At 55.8% G+C, this 20998-nt stretch overlaps 1 protein-coding gene and 1 long non-coding RNA gene across 8 annotated transcripts in view; one reads left to right on the top strand and one right to left on the bottom strand.

Annotated features, from left to right (window-relative positions):
- CTIF (cap binding complex dependent translation initiation factor) overlaps positions 1-20998 on the top strand; it is a 316461-nt gene that overhangs the window by 211430 nt on the left and 84033 nt on the right. For 5 of the 6 annotated variants that reach the window (XM_070452588.1, XM_070452584.1, XM_070452585.1 and 2 more), the window contains 2 exons: positions 1128-1620; positions 4404-4703. In XM_070452588.1, the coding sequence (XP_070308689.1) occupies positions 1128-1620; positions 4404-4703 (793 nt within the window). The remainder of the gene's footprint in view (positions 1-1127; positions 1621-4403; positions 4704-20998) is intronic. The other variant, XM_070452587.1, reaches the window with a different exon arrangement.
- Positions 4123-6164, bottom strand: LOC139030364 (uncharacterized). Of its 2 annotated transcripts, none has more exons than XR_011482706.1 (2): positions 6081-6164; positions 4123-5613 (listed from the first exon to the last, which is right to left on the bottom strand). It is a non-coding gene; the product is annotated as an uncharacterized lncRNA (long non-coding RNA). The 2 variants fall into 2 exon arrangements; XR_011482705.1 differs by having other exon boundaries at positions 4123-5619; positions 6081-6160.

Genomic DNA, 20998 nt, shown 5'->3' with positions numbered 1-20998 from the left:
CACGACTGTGGTGTACAGGCTTAGTTGCTCCGCTACATGTGGGATCTTCCTGGACCAGGGATTGAACCTGTGTTCCTTGCATTGGCAGGCAGATTCTTAACCACTAGACAATCAGGAAAGTCTCCTTATAGCATATTTTGTTCGTGGCTTGGGGGTGAAAATGTCAGTGTACCTAAAGAAAGGTTGTTTAACAAAAGATATAACTGTTCCCGGGCCATGATGGTTAAAACATCATTAATACAATGCTTATAACGTTATCTGATGCTTCCCTTGTGGCTCAGTTGGGCTTCCCTTGTGGTTCAGCTGGTAAAGAATCCACCTGCAATGCGGGAGACCTGGGTTCGATCCCTGGGTGGGAAAGATCCCCTGGAGAAGGGAAAGGCTACTCACTCCCGTATTCTGGCCTGGAGAGTTAGACTGTAAGAGTCGGACACAACTGAACGACTTTCAGTTGCACTATCTGACGCAGTTCTGTGCACACATCTTTCCTGGAACATGCATAGAATATATTCACAAAATGGGAACTGTTGCTTCAAGAAACATACTAGGGGTCTGGAAACAGTCAGGAAGTTTCGCTGTATACTCTTAATTGTATCACTTTAATTTTGTTTCCTACACATGTATTAATGCATATTCTAATAAGGGAATAAAACACTCATTTTTTTTCATTTGTTTTTATTAGTTGGAGGCTAATTACTTTACAATATTGTAGTGGTTTTTGCCATACGTTGACATGAATCAGCCATGGATTTACATGTGTTCCCCATCCCGATCCCCCCTCCCACCTCCCTCTCCACCCGATCCCTCTGGGTCTTCCCAATGCACCAGCCCTGAGCACTTGTCTCACGCATCCAACCTGGGCTGGTGATCTGTTTCACCCTTGATAATATACTTGTTAAAACACTTATTTTAAGCCAAGAGTTGACTTAAATCCTGAGTCATCGTAGGGCCCTGTCTGTCACATTCTCGCTGTAACCCCAGGCCCCAGTGCAGAGCCTGGTGCATGGGAGGCCTTCAGTGAGAGTGCTGAGGAATGAAGAAATGAACTACTCTGCAGGTATTTGGACACAGGGACCCTGGCCAGCGGCCCCAGTGACCCTCTCTTGTCTTTCCCCTTTGGTTGGCAGGCGGCAGCAGAGACCCCCAGGAGGGAACAAGCCCCAGCAGCACAGTGACCACCCGCCGGGCAGTGCCAAACACAACAGGGACCACCAGAAATCCTACCAGGGGGGCTCGGCGCCCCACCCCTCAGGGAGGTCCAGCCACCACGGCTATAGCCAGAACCGGCGCTGGCACCACAGCAACATGGAGCATCCTTCCGGCGACAAGGGGAAGGCAGGCGCCCACCGCAACGCCAAAGAGACCGTGCCCACGGAGAGCCCCAGACTCGAGGACGCCCTGGGGGACGCTGGGCACGGCGGCCTCGAGTCCCCCCGCAGCCCTGATGCCCTGGCCCTGGTGGCTTCCGAGAGGCTCACCCTGCTGCAGCCGGGGTGTCCAGAGACCGAGACAAAGCTTAAAGACAGTATTATTCCCGAGCGCGGCGGGGAGCGCCCCAAAATTACCCTGCTCCAGTCTTCCAAAGACAGGCTGCGGCGAAGGCTGAAAGAAAAGGTACCGGTAATTGAATTTTCCTTGTTCTCTTGCACCAGGGAAGACAGCACGAGGTAGGCACCTGGGTGGAAGGGCCTGGGGGTGCGGGCCTGGGGAGCCGTGTGGAGGCAGGCTCGTGCGCAGGCAGAGACCAGCGCCTGCTCTCTGCTGCCCGAGAGACCCCTGGTCCACAGAAGGCAGACCAGCTCTGCATGTGAACTCCCTCCAGCACGTTCCACCCTGCAAGAGGCCAGGCTGGACACTTGGTACCAGCCTCCAGCCTGAGAAGGAAGGGTGGGGGAAGAGGCATGTACCTCCAGGTGATGGGAGGGCGGCAGACAGGCCTGATGTGTCGTGTCCCGCCACAGCATTATCTGGAGGCGGATGCCACCCTGTTAGTGCTAAAGGGCATCTGGGGAAAACACAGAGCCTGTGAGATAAGAATGCTTCTCCCCAAGGTGAGTACCAGCCAGGCTGTGCTCCCTGCCAGAGGAGAGCAAAGGTGAGTGGGACAGAGTGCAGCAGGCTGGCTTCAGCCTTGCCACTCCCCTCCCTCACCAACCAGCAGCAGGGAGGGGCCTGGGGATGGGAGGGGGCAAGATTTAAGGAGGCACTCACTGTCAGCATCGCTCAGGTGCCCATCCTGTATGGGCATGGCCCTGAGAAAGAGAGCCCCCTTAAATTTGGAATGCATGTGTCATTCTTCACCCTACTCCTGGCCCTGGCCTCCAGAGCCTGGTTCACACATTCAGGAAGAGGATGCCCCGAGCCTCCAGAGGAGAGCTGGGGCTCTGTCCCTGGCAACGTTAGGTCCACTCTGCTCACCCTAACTCCCCATCCCCAGCCACAGGTGCGGGTAAGGTCACCTTGGAGAGGAAGTGTTCCCAGGAAAGGCCAGCTTGTCCCCAACTTTCCCAGGCTTGGGGAGGCTACATGGAGTCCTCCTTTTGGGGCTTCTGCGGAGCTCGAAGTTCCCGGCTTCTACCCAGCCTCTGTCTACTGCCTTCTCGCCTCCAACTTTCACCTCCAAGGGCCAGGTCCACACTCAGTTGGGAGAAGGCAGTCAGACCTCTTCCCCGCTCAATTCCGGAAGCTGACATGCTGCGCCCGGCGTCTCTTACAGCCCCTCTGTACATTCCGCATGGGGCACACTCCCACCCATGCTCCCCAAGAGGCAGGCTCTGTGAGGTCCTCGAGAAAAGCATCCTTCATTCCCTTACGTCCCAGAGGTAGGAGCCTGGAGAGGTTCTCAAGTGTATGCCGTGTGTGGTTTTTGCCTGAAGAGTTTCCTGGACAGATTGCTTCAGTTCAGCCAGAGAGAGAATTGCTAAGTTCTCTTCAGTTCTGCTAAATGCAACCGTGGGGCCACAGAGCAAACAACACGGGCTTTAGAGTCCAGCAAACCAGCTGGGTCCTCACTCTGCCTTTGATTGGCTAGGTGGTCCTGGGCAAACCACCTCACCTCTCTGTGCCCCCAGTTTACCCATATGTAAAATGAGTATTCACAAGGTGGTGTAATACTGCCTTGTAGACAGACTGAAGGTCTGTCAAATGTCATGACCTGTGAGAAGACCCATGTGGGTGATTATTCTACACACTAACCACTATTCCTGTCTGTGGTTAGGATGGGGCAGGAAGGGAGAGATAGAACAGATAAGGTACATCTGTGACACCCGTATTTCAGCTGTAAAGACTGCACTCAGGTCCAGCCTCCTGAACTCCTGGACCAGGAGGATGTGGACTCGGGCAATGGCAGGACTCAAAGAAAGCTATATAGACGATCAAATCTAACCTCCTCATGTATCTGGGAGGAAGCTGAAGCCCAGGGAGTGAAGCCACTTCCCAGAGCCATCCAACTAGAGACAGAGACTAGGTTTGAGAACCCCGGTCTGAGCCTCCTGCCCAGGGCTCTTCTGATGATGACAGAATGGCAAATATGGGCCCCCCTCTGTGCCCCTGACCCTGCCCTTCAATCCTGGTTTCACGTCCCAGCAGTTAAGTCCATCCCACTCCACCAGTCTCCTGTGTTTGAGTATGTACTTCTCAGACTGTCAGATCCATTTTCTTCCTCCTGCAGCGCAGGTCTGGTCCCAGTTGTAGTGAAACCTCTAATGGGTGTAGGGTTTTTTCATCTGAAATTTCCCTCTGAGAAGTGCCAGTTGTTTCTGTGGCACTTTGGAGGATTCCTTACTGTGTGGTACTTGTTGTAAAAAGCCAGCACACGATGCCAAGGCCATGTCACAGGGCTCGCTATACCCAGAGAGCATGACGGGCCTCAGGCTGAAGTCCATCATAAGTCCAGAGCCGAGAGTCTGGAGGACAAGGTGTAGCCACTCTGTGGGCACCTTTAACCAACACAGAAAGCATTTGTGATGCCACCTCCTTCCTGACCTTAGTCTTCCTACCCATGTTTTCTCTTGGCCCAATTTCTAATCTGTTAGTTTATTTCTTCTTTAATAAGCCCCATTAAATCATTTCTACGTTGAGACAGCTGATGGACAGGTAGATCCAACAAACCAAGCCAATGTGTATGAGAAACCTGGTTTAAGAGCTATAGCTCACAAAAAAAGGATGCACTCAGGGTGTCACAGGGGCCGAGCAAAAAGGTAACAGGGAGCTTGGGGCCCGAGGGTCCTTGGTGGAGGTCGGGTCCCAAGGGGATCAGACTGCTGGTTCTAGAAGTGTCAAGGGTCCTTTCTGAGGGTGACAAGGCCTCCCTACACGGAAACCTGGAAACCCTCGGCGAAAACCCGGGCCCCACTCAGGCACCACTCGATTTGTCCCCTACACCTCCCCATCCCCCCCACCAGGATGAAGTGGCCGTGGAGGCCACCAGCCCTCAGCAGAACAAGATGGACAAGTTGATCGAGATTCTGAACAGCATGCGGAACAACAGCAGTGACGTGGACGCCAAGCTCACCACCTTCATGGAAGAGGCCCAGAACTCCACCAACTCGGAGGAGATGCTGGGGGAGATCGTGCGCACCATCTACCAGAAGGCTGTGTCCGACCGCAGCTTTGCCTTCACAGCCGCCAAGCTCTGCGACAAGATGGCCCTCTTTATGGTGGAGGGGACCAAGTTCCGCAGCCTGCTGCTCAACATGCTTCAGGTAATGGACGCCGACAGCTGCGCCTCCGCCCCGCCCGCCGGTGGGCCGTCTCTAGAGAGAGGGCTGAGGATTCTGACCACGGTCGGACTGCTCCCGAGTTCCACCCTTGCCCGATTAATTATAGAAAATAAAAAGGCACTCAAGGGGCAAGGGATGAGTGGCCAGATTTGCGTGTGTTTGTGTGAGGGCTCCATGGTTACGATGGACCAATATAATTTTATAGGTGCTTCGGGTGTAGCCAGCCTTCCCCTCTTTCTATTTCCACGATAAGAGGGCTGCCTCTTGTCTTAGACCAGCTCTTGTGCTTTGACCTCTCCGCGTCCCAGCGCACACACATGTGCCGTGGACTTTTCTCTTCCTCCTCCTCCTCCCCCTCCCAGGACAACCCCCAGGCCCTGCAGGTGATGCACTGCTTGTAGGTGGTGCTGAGACAGGACTCAGCAAAAGGCATATAGCAAAAGGGCTTTGAGTCGCAAAGCTGTGGTCTGTCTGCTGACGCACTGGGCTCCTTGAAACCTCTTCTGGGGCAGAGAGAGGTCAGAGAACGTTTTGATTCTTGGTGCCTCCCCACTCCAAGCCCCCCTACCCAGAGAGCTTAATCCTTCCCCTCCCCTTCCTTCCTCTGTGGGTGCCGACATCCAGTGATGGTTTTACTGGGGTGTGTAGTGGGCATGGGCATGGGCCCTTAAACTGGGCAGAGGGCTGTGTGATCTCCTAGGTGGGGAGCTGAAGGCTATCTCTCTTTACCATGGTCACAAGCGAACCGGTCCCAGCACTGGTGGCATCGTGGAGAGGTAGCAGGTGGCCCAGGATGGTGGCCGTAGCAGGTGGCCCAGGATGGTGTCCATACCAGACCTGGGACTATCCTTGGAGACTCTCGGCTGGGGGAAAAGTCATCTCTGCTCCTCCTCTGTACCTTAGAGATATGCATTGAGTTTCAGCCCAGGTAGGGTAAAACAGGAGCTTGAAAGTTCCGGAAGTAGGATTAGGGAGCCAGAAGAAACCATCTGCAGGTCTTTCACAAGGATGGTGCCCGTGTAATAGATGATCTGGACCGTGACATTTCTGAGAGTCAGGGGCTCTGTTCATCATTGGTCCTAGACCCCCGGTGTTGACCAGGACATGTGGTCAGCCTGGTCTTAGCCACCTGATTTCGCAGTCTCTGCCGTCCCTTCCCCAGGAACGGGGGGGGGAGGAGCCCCCTCCCAAGGCTGCCCGTGGGCTCCATCCCGCTGCCCTCCTGTCTTCCCAGGGCAACTGCTCACTGCAACCTGAGCCGTGCTGGCCAGCCTGGGCTGCTTCTGTCCAGCTCGCAGCCCCGATCAGGTTCCCGTTCCTGGATCGCCCACGTTCCCCGGTGACGAATTCCCGCATTACCTGAGGGATTTGCACGTCGGGCATGTTCCTCGTGGGCCGGAATGTCCTGGGAGAGTGTGGAGGGTGATGGCAGGGAGCAGCCTGTCTGCCACGTATGGCTAGGCCTGGGGGGGGGGCAGGGGCGGGGGGCAGGGACAGATCGACCTTTGGCCTTGGCCAGGATAGGGCAAGACTTCTGATGGTGGTTGCCAGTTCAGCGTAACCAGCCGGCGCCCGTGGTGGACACACACACACACACACACACACACACACCGTGCGGGATGAGAGGCGTCCAGCCGGGAAGGGCAGCTGGCCGCAGGGGTCACCTGAGATCCTGCCCGGGTCAGGCTTCTCTTCCAGTGACCTGTGGTTAGAGTGGCCTTGCTCACAATGTCCGGCAGAGCATCAGCCCCGGGATGTGCTCAGCCTCAATCAAAGCCCTTTGGCCCCCTACACCCCACCTCTCCGTCCCCGCAGAAATGGATTGGCCTAGGCCAGCAGGATCAAAATGTCCCCTTGGCCCCCGCTGTCCCCTTCATCCCTTGCAGCCTCAGCTTAAGTGTAAGAGGGAGCTCCTTGAAGTGTGTAACCTGAGGGCTAGGCGGAACCCTCAGGCCTCCTGCGTCGTTGTTCAAGGCCCCTTGGCCCCCACGGAAGGCGGGCTGGGTGCCCTGACTCCTGGCACACCCCCCGTTATGAGGGAGGAAGCCAGCCCCGCGTGTCTGATGGGGCCTCGCGGGCCCTGCTCCTCTGCTGCTGAGGAACTGCTAGGTTGGAGTAGGCTTTCCAGGCAGCATCATTCATGGCCATTCACCACCCCAGACCCACAAGGCTCAAGAAAAGAGAGCAGGGGGCGTAACTCATCAAATCCCACTTTTCTCATGACCCACCGGGGTGTCTCTTTTCACCTGCTTTCATTTTCTGGCAAACCTGATTTGTGTCCCTTCCCTGGGCCCCAGCACCTTCCCCCCATGCCCCCCGCCCCCAGCCTTTCTCCCTCTGAGGTTCACACTCCGCTCCAGGCACTCAGGGTCCACTGCCTCAGGATCCCCAGCCAGCCCCCAGTTCAGTTCAACCACCCCTGAGATGCCCTTCACATGGTGAGGTTTCACCGCTGCCTGTGTGTACAGGTTCTGAGATCTGGCTTAGTGATGCTGGCTGCATGATGCTGGCTACAAAGTGGACAGGCTGTGAGGCGCCCCGTGAACACAGCTCCCAGCAGCTGTCTTTGGATGTTTTGCCCTCCTTGGCCAAGTACTTCCACTGTCTGGGCTTCGGCAGTGGGAGCTGGCAGCCCCAGAGGAGACGGGAAGGCTCTGATGTCGGGGACGCTGGCACAGAGCGTGGGCTGCCTGCCAAGCTGGGACGCAGCCCCTATGGAGAGGGAAGTGAGAGCGAACCCAGGGAAGGGTCAAAGGACCTTTCACCCCTTGCAGCCAAACTCAGCTTTGTCATCTCAAGGAACCAGAAAGCACCGCCCTCATGAGCCCTGACAGTGCCAGAGATCTTGGGGTCCCAGGGGACCCCTGTTACCAGCCCCATGGCTCAGAAATCATCTTCAGTTTTTACATCTAAACTGTCTTCTTGCTTTAGGTGTGATTGTTTTCTAAGTAGTGTTCTGGTAAATAAAATTCTGCTTATTAAACAGGCATTTCTCAAATGTCTGTTATGTGCCAGGCATGCATGTCAGTGCTTCTCAAACTTGCATTTGTGTTTGAATCACTTGAGAGTCTATAAATAGAGGTTCTGATTCAGGAAATCTGGGTAGAACCTGAGAGGCTACATTTCTAACAAGCCCCCAGGGTGATGGCGGTGCTGCTGCTGGCCCAGGGACCATACTTTGAGTACTAAGACGTTGGATGACTGACGGCTTGTAGTGATGGGTCAAGTTCACAGGCAGGCCGACTGAGGCATGGTCTTTTAATGGTGTGATGTCACAAGTGGGGACCCAGTCTGGGAATATGGAGTTCCAGCCACCCGGTTTTCCTTCGGGGCCCTGTCTCTCAGCCTACCTCCCCTTCAACATCTCAGGGGGAGATGTTTTTAAAACATACCTACGTGGGCATTCTCCCCCGGACCGACTGAATTAGTCTCCACAGGGATGGGCCTGGGCATCCTTTCTTAAAGAACTTCCCAGCTGATTGTGCACTGATGGAGTGCCCCTGTTAGGAAGATAACTCCAGAGACGCTCTGTCTGTGCCACTGTTGTCCCTTATGAACCGGTTGGCCCTGCCCATCACCCCATGAATCAGCCAAGAGATGGGCCCCAGGTCCTGGGCTCTTTGCTGAGTGATGAGAAGGAGTCAGAGCCTTAGCTAGTGAGAGAGCTTGAAAAAGCAGGAGACGTTGGCAAGCAAGCGCATCCCTTCCCCTCGCCCAGCCTCAGGTGCCCCTCTGTGCAGCGAGGAGGCTGGCTTGGACCGTCGCAGGAGACCTCTCTCCCGCACCTCGCTGTTCTGAGGGTCCTCCTGGAAAACCTCCACCCTCACGGGTCAGCCAGGTGGGGGCGGCCTCTGCTGTCCCTCGGGCCCCCTTTTTTCTCTGCTCTCAGCTCCGTCCCCCATCTCCTTTTCCTTTCTCTTGGCCTCAGACGTTTGTCAAAGCACCTGTCACGCGTTTTAGGAAAAGGGCCTCCCTCTTCAACCCCCCGGGGGTTGCCAGGCTCGGCCATCAGTAGAGCTCAGGAGGTGATTCGTGTCCCTTGCCCCACCCCTCCCCACCCGGCTCCCACGCTGCTTGATCGCAGGGTCCCACACCCAGGAGAAGATGTGTGTTTATGGATTCTGACTTCTAGGAGAACGTGGGCGGCCCACAACCCCTGGGCTACGGAAGTCACCAGGACTCCGCCCCGATCTTCCCCAAGGAAGCGCGGTACCATGAGGGGGTGGGTGGGTGGGGGCTCTGGTGTCACTGCGAGGTGAAGAATGAGCGAGCCTCTTTTTATGGGACCTTTGGAATGACAGGAATTGGAGGCCTGAGCCCCCGCCGCCCAGCACTGCCCCGTCACCACCCTGGACCTTCCGCTCAGGCTCAGAGAGTGCTCCTTTGCTGAGATATGCTTGGGCAGTATCAGTTCAAGCCCTCCTCTGTTGAAATGTGTGTGCCCTGTTTAGCCAAGAGGTGTCTGCATCTGAGCTATGCAGAGCAAAGTATTATTAGAGCCGGCATCAGTGTGTCTGTAACTGAACCCCGCTCTCCCTAGCAACCGTTGTCAACAACACATCTAACAGAAGGAGGCGATACCTTTTTTTGAAGGAAAGAAAAAAAAAACCTCATCTCACCAAGTCGTAAACACAGCAGGGCTGTTGTGAAAAGACAACGCAGAATCAGAATCTGGCGTGCAACCAGGTTTCAAAATGAATTGCTCTCTGCCAGCAACTTCTAGAAGACAGCCTCTTAAAAAGCTGACCTGGAGCTAGAAAATGGATAAGCTCTGCAGAGTTTCTGGCTGGGTCACCATTAAGCATCACGTTTGGGTCTTTTGACACACAGAAACTCAATCAAGTGGTGACAGGGCTTCTATGGGGCCTCTGAAGGGTCTCTGGGAGTAATTTTAACTGGGCCACTCGAGATTTTCTGGTCTGGCTGCCCCATCAGTAAATCAAAATACAAGCTGCATCTTCAGGACTTAGGTGATCCTTTATCCCACTTATACCCCGTTTCTCCCATCTCTGTCTCCTGGTCATAGTCCCTTGCTTGCTGACTTGGGCAAAGGCACTGGGCTGGGAATAGGGGACCTCCTTATCTCCTGGTTGTCTCAAGGTTTCAAAAAAGTCAAACGTTCCTCTTTTCCCAAAATGTGGAGTTCTCGATCCCAATCTTTTATGGTGGGAGGGAGAAGGACCAACATTGATTCTTCGGGTTCTAACCAGAGTTGTAAGTTGAATTGTAAGTTCTCATCTGAGCTGTAAGCTCCTCGAGGGCAGGAATCCTGGCTGTGTGATGCTTGGTCCCCGGCTCAGCACCGTGACTTGTACACAGTGGATGCTCAGCTGGTGCCTGTGGAAGGGAGGCACAGGGCCCTCAGTCTTAGGTACCAGGGCTCCTGGTGCGCGACGGGCTTCTCAGCTCTTCTGAGCACTTTCCTGGACCTGGAGAGTCTCTCCCCAGGATGGCTCCAGGGCAGGATCCATCCCCAACATGTGCGGAAGAGGACAGTGACTCAGCGAGGCTACCAGGTCATGGGGCTGAATGGGGGCGGTCAGTCCAGCACCCCAAGCTCTTGGCTCCTGTGAAAATGTTACTCGCTCAGTTGTGTCCGACTCTTTGCGACCCCATGGACTGTAGTTAGCCAGGCTCCTCTGTCCATGGCATTCTCCAGGCAAGAATACTGGAGTGAGTAGCCATTCCCTTTTCTAGGGTATCTTCCCAACCCAGGGATCAAACCCGGGTCTCGTGCGTTTCAGGCAGATTCTTTACCATCTGAACCACCAGAGAAGCCCCTGGGCTCCCAGACCACCATTCTAAATAGGATATAAGGGTCAGGAAGTTGGGAAAATCTGGAATCCGTCTCTTGAAGCTGTCAGTGGGGATTTCAAAACCTGTGCTCCTAGAAGACATCCCACCAGATTTCTGATGCTGTCCGAGTCTCTGGGTTTTCTAGGCCAATGGAGGGCTGAGGGTGTCTGAGGAAACACCTCCGTGGCCCTGTCTGCTTTATCCAGATGAAGCACATAGCCGTTCTTCTTGCAGCGGGCTCTCCCCTCGCACCCTCTTCCTCAGCCCAGGACTCCGCCCCCACCCTGCACGCCCACCGCTATGCCGCCGTGCACTCCAGGCATGTAAACCAATTTTACTGTTGGCCCAAGCCAGGCATACCCAGGGAGAGAAGCACATTGTTCTGTGCATTCCAGAGCCTGAGCAAAGCCCTGGGCTGTACCCACCCGCGCGCCCCTCCTCCGGTCGCAGGAAATCAGGAGGGAGAAAGTGAAGGGCTAGCAGGCGATACGACTGCTCTCCCCGCGGGTCAGTCACAGAAGGTGACTTTGTTATTGTGTTAATTGCTCAGTTGTGTCCGACTCTTTGCGACCCCATGGACTATAGCCAGCCAGGCTCGTCTGTCTGTGGGATTCTCCAGGCAAGAATACTGGAGTGGCTAGCCATTCCCTTCTCGCCCACAAAACATCTCTTTTTTCTAAAAACTGTTGTTCCAGTGGTACCCTGGAAGTTGTCGGCGCCCTGCATGGGCCAGGCAGAGGTAGCATACTCCTTGCCCGACAGTGGGTACCAGTAGGCTGGCCTCCCATGCCCTGTCATGGAAGCTTGACCTGCATAAGAGTCTGTGATGGGCACAGCTCCCCCGCTGGGGACAGCAGCACCTGCCTGGTACCCAGGCTCTTTGCCCACCAGACCAGAACCAGAACAGGGGCCGGCTGTGCCTCCGGACAGCCTTGCTGCCCACACTTGCTTTGCAGTGAGTAAACTTTTACCTCCTTCCTTCCCATCCTCACGTCTTTCTCTCAACAAGCACTTCTCAAGCACCTCCTGTGTACCGCCTGCTCAGCAGGGCCCACGCATGTGTCATCTCTGTGAATCCGCCCTCCCTTCTCGTCTGCCCCCCGTTTGTGTCATTGCACTGTCCCAAAGTCTGAGTTTTATTCAAGGATCCAGCTGGGGTGTCTCAAAGCCAGTTTTTCTGACTCGGTAGGGGCACGGTGGCTTCTCAAAGGGCTAAACTAAACCTAAGACCCCCTTCTAGAACTTCATTATGCCCTGCGGGACAGAGGCAGCCTGTAATACAAACAGGAAAAAAAAAAGCATTTTGATTTTTTTTTTTTTTAAATCTGAAAATAAGCAGAGGAAAGAAAAGTCAGTCCCAGAAGGAGCCAGGACAGCAGCCTGCCAGTCGAGGTTTTGTCATCTCGGAGGTGGGGCCCACCAAGTCTGCCCATGGCAGGTTTCGGCCAGCATCAAAGGGCTGCTTCCAGGAGCCTCTGCCCACGAGGACGAAGGTACCCTGGTGAGCAGGTGCTGGGACACCTGAGGTCCTGCTCCCGCCTCCTGTCTCTGGGCCGAGGAGCGTTCCCGGGGTCAGGAATTATTTCCCCATCACCCGTGTCCCTTGCCAGGCCGTGTTCTTTTCCCTGCACACCCTCACCCCCCACCCAGGCTTCGTTTTCCCTGCTAAATCCCTTGATGGGACTTGGCCGGGTGCTCCCCCTGTCTGAGGCTGCCATGCCGAGGCAGACCCTGCAGATAAGTGGGTTATCGGAGAAGGCAGCTCGGGTGTCTGGGGCCCCAGAGGGTCACCCCTGGCCGGCTGGCAGCTCACCCCCAGCGCCTCCTCCCCAACTCCACCCCAGAGCCAGGCCAGCAAGGAGACAGCAGTTCCTTCCCCGTAGCTCAGCGAGCGGCCAGCCCCCAGCCGCCGCCGGGAATCTGAGCTATGCTAAGCCGTCCAGATCGCTGCATCGCTGCCCTGCCCGGCCCAGACAGGGCGCCTCTACCTGCCGCGGCTGCCGCTGGAAAGCTGGCACCGCCTGGGCCGATGGAAACAAATCTCCCTGAGGGTTATGTAACTGCGAACCGCCCTGTCCCTGGCTCCCTGGGGAGGAGGCTCCCAGCCCCCACGAAAGGAAGAACGGTGGCCCCTAGGCAGGGAGCGGACAGAGGGTCATTCTTTCAAAGAGAAGCAAGTCGTCCTGAGTGATTGCCCAAGGTCCTTCTCCAGACCCAAGGTCTTCAGTGCCCCCGGGGAGACCGATGTTCCCTGTACTTGCTGGCAGAGCGCGGAGGTCAGCCCAAGACAGGAGCCCAAGTGAAGTGAGGAAGGCTCGTCAGGAGAGCTGGACTTGCAGGGGAGGTTGGGGGGGGGGGGGCAGGTCTTGCTGGGCTTGGTGTTTGGGTTTGACTTTTTCTTGTAATAAGATACATGCAACATGAAATTGACCAGCTTCACCATTTTTAAGTGCGTATGTCAAGTGCAACCGCAGCTTTGCACTACACTCCCAGCAACCACCCGCAGAAACCTCTCACCGTCCTAGTCAGAAGTCCTGTAGCCTCCACACGGTCACTCCCCAGCCCCCCAACACGTCCTGTCTCCCTTCCATCTCTGTGAGTTCTCGGCTCTATGCTTTATGCATACCGCATGTAAGTGGAAACCGTACCGTGGTCCTTTTGTGTCTGGCTCATTTCACTTAGCATCGTGGTTTCAAGATTCGTTCATGGGGTAGCCCATGTCAGATTTTCCTTCCTTTTCGTGGCTGGGTAATATTCCATGGTATGGATGGACTGCATTTTATTTATCTGTTCATTCGTCTATCACGGATGCGCCCTTGGGTTGTTTCATCTTTAGGCTGTTGTGAATTATGTCACCATGAACATGCCACATACATGTATCTGTTTACGCCCTTGCTTTCAGTTATCTTGGGTATGTTTATCTAGACATGGAATGGCTGGATTCTGTGAAAATTCTACATAGAACTTTTTAGGAACTCGCTGTGTTCCAGAAGGCTGTTTTTCATGGAGAGAATGTATGAACCAAGACCCAAGTAAAGGACAGTGAGGACACTGCCTTACTTGGAATCCAGGGTCAGGGTGTTAAGTGGAGAGTCAGAGGAAGTCTGTAAGATGGAACAGAACGGTTTGGACTTTGTGAAGTGGAACTCGGAAACCACTGTTAAGCCATGGCGTCCTAAGATTAAAAATCATAGAACAGTATAGACCTGAAGGACCTATAGATTATCCATCCAACCCATTCATGTCATAGGTGAAAAGCCCAGGGAGGTTAACGAAAGCCCTGCTTTAGGAAGATCTGGATGCTGGGTTATAGGGTGTCATGCTTGGAAATCCGGTACGTAGAGGACCAGGGGTTTTAAGTGACCGTGGCCGTCTCTTTCATAAGGAAAGCACACACCACTTTGAACCTGCCCCTCAACGATCCAAGCTGCGGTGGCGGGCCTCATTCCCTCTCCTCCAGGGACCTGCTCTCAGCCCTCGGTAAGCAGAACGGTAGCATCTGGCCACTGCCTCCACCACTCAGGAGCTGGAATCTGGAGTTGCTAGCAGGGGGACAGTGGGCTGACGTGGGAGATGACCTGGGTTTCAAACCGGGCACCGAACACATGGACAACTGGCCACCTTGGGGGAGAATGAACAAGACTCGCCTCTCGTGCCCCTGACCCCTGTCCGGATGCCCCGTCCACACCGCTGTGGACGCCTCTCCTTCGCTTTCTCTGCCCATACCTATGTGCCCTGGCTGTGCTCTGGACGCCTGGCCTGAGTCAGTGATTTATTGGAAGTTAGTGAGTGTGGGGTGGGGCAGAGAGGGTTGGGAGATGGAAACTTTTTCAGCAGTCAGCAAGGGTGGCACCCTTGTCTTGAACTGATTGCTTTCAGGGTGGCTGGGTTCCATCTCCACTAGAAGATAAAAGAAGGGATCCCTTTGGGTGGACAGAGGTCACCAGGCATCCCGGGGTACAGAGTGTGATGCAAGGACGCAGGTGGGGGTTCACCTGTGCTTCAGTCACTCCTCAGCCGATTGGGACCGTGTGATCGATCCAACCCGTCTTCACTGCTGCTCGGGCTTTTCTCCAGGTGCAGAGAGCGGGGCTGCCCTCCACTCACGGGCTTCTCATTGCTCTGACTTCTCTTGTTGTGGAATGCAGGCTCTAGGGCTCCTGGGCTTCAGTGGTTGCGGCTCCCGGGCTCCAGAGCACAGACTCAACAGTTGTGGCCCACGGGCTGAGTGGCTTTGCCGCATCTGGTACTTTCCCAGCTCGGGGATCGGGGATCTAACCCGTGTCTCCTGCACTGGCAGACGAATGCTCCACCACTGAGTCACCAGGGAAGTCCCCTAGTTTCTTCTCACTCCAGACCTTTCCCTGTTGGGTGGCATGTCTGTCCCAGAGAGGTTGTGTGACCCTCAGCCAGGAAGCAGGGGCTGGACTGTATGGCCCCTTGAGGTCAACGTCCAGCTCGGAGCTCTTGCCTGAGAACCATCAGCATAGGGAATCTGCCCTGGGAGCCCAAAGTTCAGAATCGGGGCTCTCTGCACGCCCAGAATCTCCATCCCCTGTTGCCTCCCACCCAGCACGCTGAGTCTTCAAGGAACAGCAGTGCCAGCCCCTTCCTGGCCCCTCCTCAACCCCAGTTCCAGCCGGCAGTGCTGGGGAGAGGGTGGGCCCCCCTTTGGAGGAGCAGGCTGTGACCTGCAGGGAACCAGCTTCACTTGACCCTTGGGTGGCCTTTGAGATTCCAGTTCACAGAGGGAAAGAAGCTTCAGGTCACTTGGAAACATGGAGACAGGTATGTCCAGCCAGGAGCAGTGCCCCCTGGCCCCCTGCTCACCAGGGATGGCTGTTCAGCTCATCCCCTACAGGAAGCCCCTTGCTCCCAAATCATCCCACTCTTGACAGTGCCCATGTAATGTCCCAGAGGACCACTAAGCAGAGAGGGCCCAAGGACCACCACACTGCTGCCACATACTGCCATCCAGCTTGGCCGCTGAGCAGTGGTGATACCAAAGGACAGAGGGGCTTGGGTGGTATTCAGGGTTGGCTGGGCTCCAGCTAAAGCTTAGGAATATCTGTCTATAATTGGAGTCAGTGCATTCCTGGGCAGCTGCATGTACATCGGAGCTCCACAGTCCCCATTGACCCCATCAGACAACAGTCACTGCATTACTTCTGGGTGTTGAAAAAAGTCCAATTGGAATAGTATCTCTGATGTGGAGTTAGAAGCAGAGTCGCCTGGAATTCGGCCTGCAGGCCCCAGAAACTTGCCCCTGGTGACGTCCTGCCGTGTTGCATAAGGAATCGTTGACAAAGCCCAGAGTCCAACACCTACCTCCTGACCCTGGTTCTGGTGCGTCAGCTGGCAACTTTGGGCAGACCTCGCAGTCAGTCCTAGCTGCCCTCCACTTACTCTTCCATTAAGTGGGGGTAATCATACCTGCCCCCCAACACCTGTTTATCCCACAGACATAATCACTGTTTAAATCCACTGATACACATACCATTTTGTCCGTGTCCTCTTAAGGTGCATCCTCCAAAAGGAATTTCTGAATTTCATAAAATCATGTTTTTCCTTTTGCCCTTGATGAGTCCCATTCATTCAAGGTTCCTAGGAGAGGCCCCACACAGGCTTTCTTCCACAAGCCCAGGGGCCCCCAAGTCTGTGGTTTGGGGTTCAGATTGTAGCAGTGCGGATAGCCCAGGATCTGTCCACAACGAAAGCTCGCATGGGGGTCCTGAGACTGGTTGGTGTTGAAGCCCTACTGGGTGTGAGTGCTTAGCACTGTTAAATCCTCAGTAAAGCAGGAGCCTCTGACCTCCATCAGATATTTAGAGGCCCGATGAAAGGGCAAGGCCAGCTCAACCAGAGAACAATTTAGGAAAGTTGGAGGAGGAGCCCTTTAAGTGCTGGTGTCTGTGGAAGACTTCCTGGAGGAGGCAGCATGAAAGGAGAGGCTGGATTTGGGTGGACCGAGGAAAGTAGGAGGAAGAAGCCAAAGCAAAGGCTTGAGGGTGGGAGCAGCCAAGTGGGGGGTGGTAGGCATGATCGTGCAGTGGGATGACAGTCGTGCACTGTCAGCCTGGCCAAGGCTGCCTAGGCAGCAGCAGGGGGCTCTGCAAGTGTCGGCGAGCCCTGGGGTAAAGCTGCCCGGCCAGGCCGTGACCCCAGGTCACGTCACCACGGTGGCCCATTCATTTGCTGGCACTCTCTGCTCACCCTCTCAGGCCAAGGCTGTTTGAATCCAGAATTGAAGTTTCTACCTTCAGATTAGGGAGCTCCCTGCCAGCTTCGGGCCCCAGTCGGTCTGAGACCGGAGGCAGGGAGTGCCATGCCGTCCAGGGCTCCGGGCCAGGCTGCCGGGAGGCCCCAGACGCCAGGGTTTCACTGAGACAGGTAGTGTGGGGCCTGGCATGCGAGGCCAAGAAACCCTGCCTTTCTGGACCAGTCCAGTACCTCGTGGGAGAGGGCAGGTCCCAGCTGCCCACCTGGAGTGACCCACTCAGCCCCTGTCTATGGATCAGCTGCCTCCAAGAGCTGTGTCGAGATGCTACCCACGCACTTAGCCACACAGAGCCTGCAGTGCTGGTGACGTCATATTTTTTATGTTAGTTGCTCAGTCGTGTCCAACGCTTTCGTGACTCCATGGACTGTAGCCCGCCAGGCTCCTCTATCCATGGAATTCTCCAAGCAAGAATACTGGAGTGGGTAGCCAATCCCTTCTCCAGGGAGTCTTCCTGACTCAGGGATTGAACCCAGGTCTCCTACATTGCAGGTGGATTATTTATCTTCTGAGCCACTAGGGAAACCAGTATTGCCCCTTCCTCCAGCCTTACGGCCTGCAGGGAACCAGAGGCTGGGCTACCTGTGATGCCTGGGGCTGGGCAGGTTCACAGAGCAACGCTCCTCTGCAGAAGCCCCATCCCTCCTCCCCCCAGGACATTTTTTTTCTGGCCCGCCTCAAGGGGTACAGCAGGAGACAGGAAGTCTGAAGCCGGCATCGAGCCTGGCTCTGGGCCTGTGTCCTCATGTGGTCCAGAGGTGTGGTCAGTCTCCCCACCGGCGGCAGGGCTCATGGCTCCCCCTTCTTTACTTCCACACCCCGCGGGTGCCCTGGGCTCCTGGAGGTTGCAGGTCCAGGACTGGAGAGAGCGTAGGGGCAGGAAGAGAAGATGGGGCGCCGCTCAGAGGCGAGGGACTCGAAGGTGCCATGCAGGAGGCGCCTGGACTGCAGCCTCCCGGGTTCTCACTCCAGCCCTGCCCTTCTCTAGCTGGATGACTGCAGGCCGGCCCTCCCACCCTTCCAGTGACTTCCTTGCCCATAAATCGTGAGGTTAGAAGTAGTAATTTCATAGGTCCCTTTCACCTCTTTGTTAATCTGAAGCAGACATACGGGACATACACACGGTGCCTGTTATTGCCCACTGCCACCCGTGGGTTGACCAGTGAGGAGCAGATGCTTCCTGCGGGTTGGGGTCTCCAGTCATGGCCGCTCCGGCCCGCCGGCCGGGTTGAGGGTCTGGAGTCATTGGCTGCCCGGTGGGGCGGGCAGCCTGCAGGGGGCGCCAGCATGCAAGGTGGGCCTCACCTGCCTGCAGGCCCCTCCTGGTCCACCCCAGCATCTTGGTCTCCTATGCTTTGCCCCACAGGCCTGTTCAGTCTCTCAGTCGTGTCCCGACTCTTTGCGACCCCATGGACTGCAGCATGCCAGGCCTCCCTGTCCATCACCAGCTCCCAGAGTTTACTCAAACTCATGTGCATTGAGTCGGTGACGCCATCCAACCATCTCATCCTCTGTCGTCCCCTTCTCCTCCTGCCTTCAGTCTTTCCCAGCATCAGGGTCTTTTCTAATGAGTCAGGTCTTCACATCAGGTGGCCAAAGTATTGGAGTTTCAGCTTCAGCTTCAGTCCTTCCTTCCAATGAATATTCAGGACTGATTTCTTTTAGGATGGACTGGTTGGATCTCCTGGCAGTCCAAAGGGACTCTCAAGAGTCTTCTCCAACACCACAATCCAAAGGCATCAGTTCTTCGGCGCTCAGCTTTCTTTATAGTCCAACTCTCACATCCAGAGATTTAAGCTAAACCATTTAAGATTTAACCATTTAAGTCACAATGGGATGGTGCCTCTGCTGCAAAGCTACCTTTCAGAAATTTCCAGGCCCAGTGGGCTCCCATCCCTGAGACAGGAAACCTCTGGAAGCTCCCTTCCAGGTCTCCGAGACAGGCCGGCATAGTGTCCGAAGGTTGCCGTCAGGTGTCTTATCTGAGAGCCCTGTTTCCTCCTCTGTCTCAGCCAGGCAGTCACCCTCCAGGCATTTATTGTGCGCTGTCTGCGTGCAGACCCTGAGCCCTATGTACCCACCAGGATACCTTTGAGAGGTGGGCATTATTAGCCCCGTTCTATGCATGGGTAAAGGAAGTGCCCGAAAGCTTAGGAAACACACGCCTGATGTCACACAGCCAGTCAGTGACAGGAGCGGTGCTGGGCCCCAGTCACCTGGTGCCCTGCACCCTCCGCAGAGCATGCTGCTGCCTGCGGGCCCCTGTGGACCAGACAGGTATTGTTATCAGCGGGGCTGGGGCGGCCAGGTAGAAGGTCTTGAGCAGAAGGTGGGTGGTGGGGGGAAGCAAGATAAGAAAATGCCTTTTAGATGACTTGATCAGAACCTCTTCCCTGCAGGCTGAACAGGGGGCTGGGTAATCTCCCCATGGTCATCTGATGGCTGAAAGAATCTGGAAACAGTTTCCAGACCAGATCTCAGTGGGCGCCCCCGACCTGCTGTTCCCTGACTATCGCAGGGGGAGCCGGGGGTAAAGGGCTGTTCCTCTCCACCAGGCTGTCCCCAGCCGGCCTCCGCTTCTCCTCTGTGGCCGTCCCACCCCCTGGTTTCCAGCCCATCACCCTCACAATTCATGAAAAATGTCAGAACTCCATTTGGTTTGATTTGCTCCACTTCGCGGCCCCAGGGGCTGGAGGCTGCAGCCCAGGGTCATAGTGGATCCTGAGGAGCGGGCACCGCTGGTGTCCTGGGCACCTGGGCCTCTGGGGGGCATGTGTCCGTGTGCAGCCCTGGACTCAAGGGCAGCTTGAGTTTCCCGTGACAGGCTGCAGTCACGAGAGCCCAGGGAGGTAGACCATGTCTCAGATGAGGCTTCACACCTCCATCCCCTCTCTAGACCAGAGGGAGGGGTGGCAGCACTTTTAATGGGTCCCTTCCTCACTGCCCACAACCCCCACCCCCAGCCTGAGAGGAAGACACTCAGGCTGGCCAAGAGAGAAGGCAGAAGGCAGAGCGGGCACCTACACGCTGCCCTGTTTGTAAAGCTCTAGCTTATTAAGTGAGGACCCTGCAGTGTGAGCCGAGGCAGCCGGGTTGCTCAATCCCAAAGGAGCCCTTCTGAGGTTTCCCTGGCACCAGCCCAGGGTGTCAGCCCGGAGAAGGAGCCACACTGTGGAAAAAACCTTCTTCGCCGCTACCACCACGCCTGACCTTTTTTTTTCTTTTTTTTTAAACTCCCCCCATACAGCTTGATGTATGGTGACCCCTATACATTTCAGCAGCTGCAGCTTCCTTTCAGAATCAGGTTAAGTAGCCCAGGATTCAAAACCTAAAAGGTCAGAAGTGGGGGTGGGAGTCGGCTACAGGAAGGCGAGCGACACTTAATATAGTTCATTCCCACACGGGCCTCTGCGGTCTGGGGTTCACGAGCATCCTTTCCCTGCCGACGTGGTACGGCCTGTACAGACACTGCGGCTCCTCTGCCTGATAAAGGGAAGTTCAAAAACACAGCGGGTTGGCACCTGGTACCGGCTGCCCCGTGCTTCCTCTCCCGCCAGCCTGGACAGAAGAGGCAGACTTCTTGAGAGCTGGTGGGAACGGGAACTCACAGGGCAAGCATCTGTAGGGGCTTCCCAGGTGGCGCAGGGGTAAAGAATCCGCCTGCCAGTGCAGGAGATGCCAGAGACGCGGGTTCAATCGCTGGATCAGAAAGGTTTCCTGGAGGAGGGCCTCGCAACCCACTCCAGTATTCTTGCCTGAAGAATCCCATGGACGGAGGAGCCTGGCGGGCTATAGAGCCCCCTCTCTGTTCCTAGAGGACAGAGGCCTGAGGTGGGGCTTCTGTCCCTCTCCGCTGTCCCCACCGCCCCCAACCCCATCCCTCTCTCTCTGGCTGGCACAGCTCTCTTGTCCCCGGACCAGATGGCCAATGTTTGTAAAGCCCCCCAGCCCTGCCCTCGAGGAGCTTCTGGCTTTGCGAGCCCCTATTCTTGTTGTCAGATTCCTAAATGACCCCGAAGGCCTCGCTTGCAGCAATTTTGTTCTCTGGACTCTGTTTCTCCCCCTCCCGTCTGCTCTACCCTCCCAGTGCCTCCTGGCTCTGGCCCCAGCGCCAGCCCCTGTCTGTCCCTGCAAACACAAGTCAGCTATGTGTGCAGACAAAAGCCTTGCGTTGCAGTGGGGGCCGGGCCCACAGAAGGGACAT

Source organism: Odocoileus virginianus, chromosome 22 (assembly GCF_023699985.2).
Source record: "Odocoileus virginianus isolate 20LAN1187 ecotype Illinois chromosome 22, Ovbor_1.2, whole genome shotgun sequence".
Lineage (NCBI taxonomy): Eukaryota > Metazoa > Chordata > Mammalia > Artiodactyla > Cervidae > Odocoileus > Odocoileus virginianus.
This window is presented reverse-complemented; position numbering and strand designations above follow the sequence as displayed.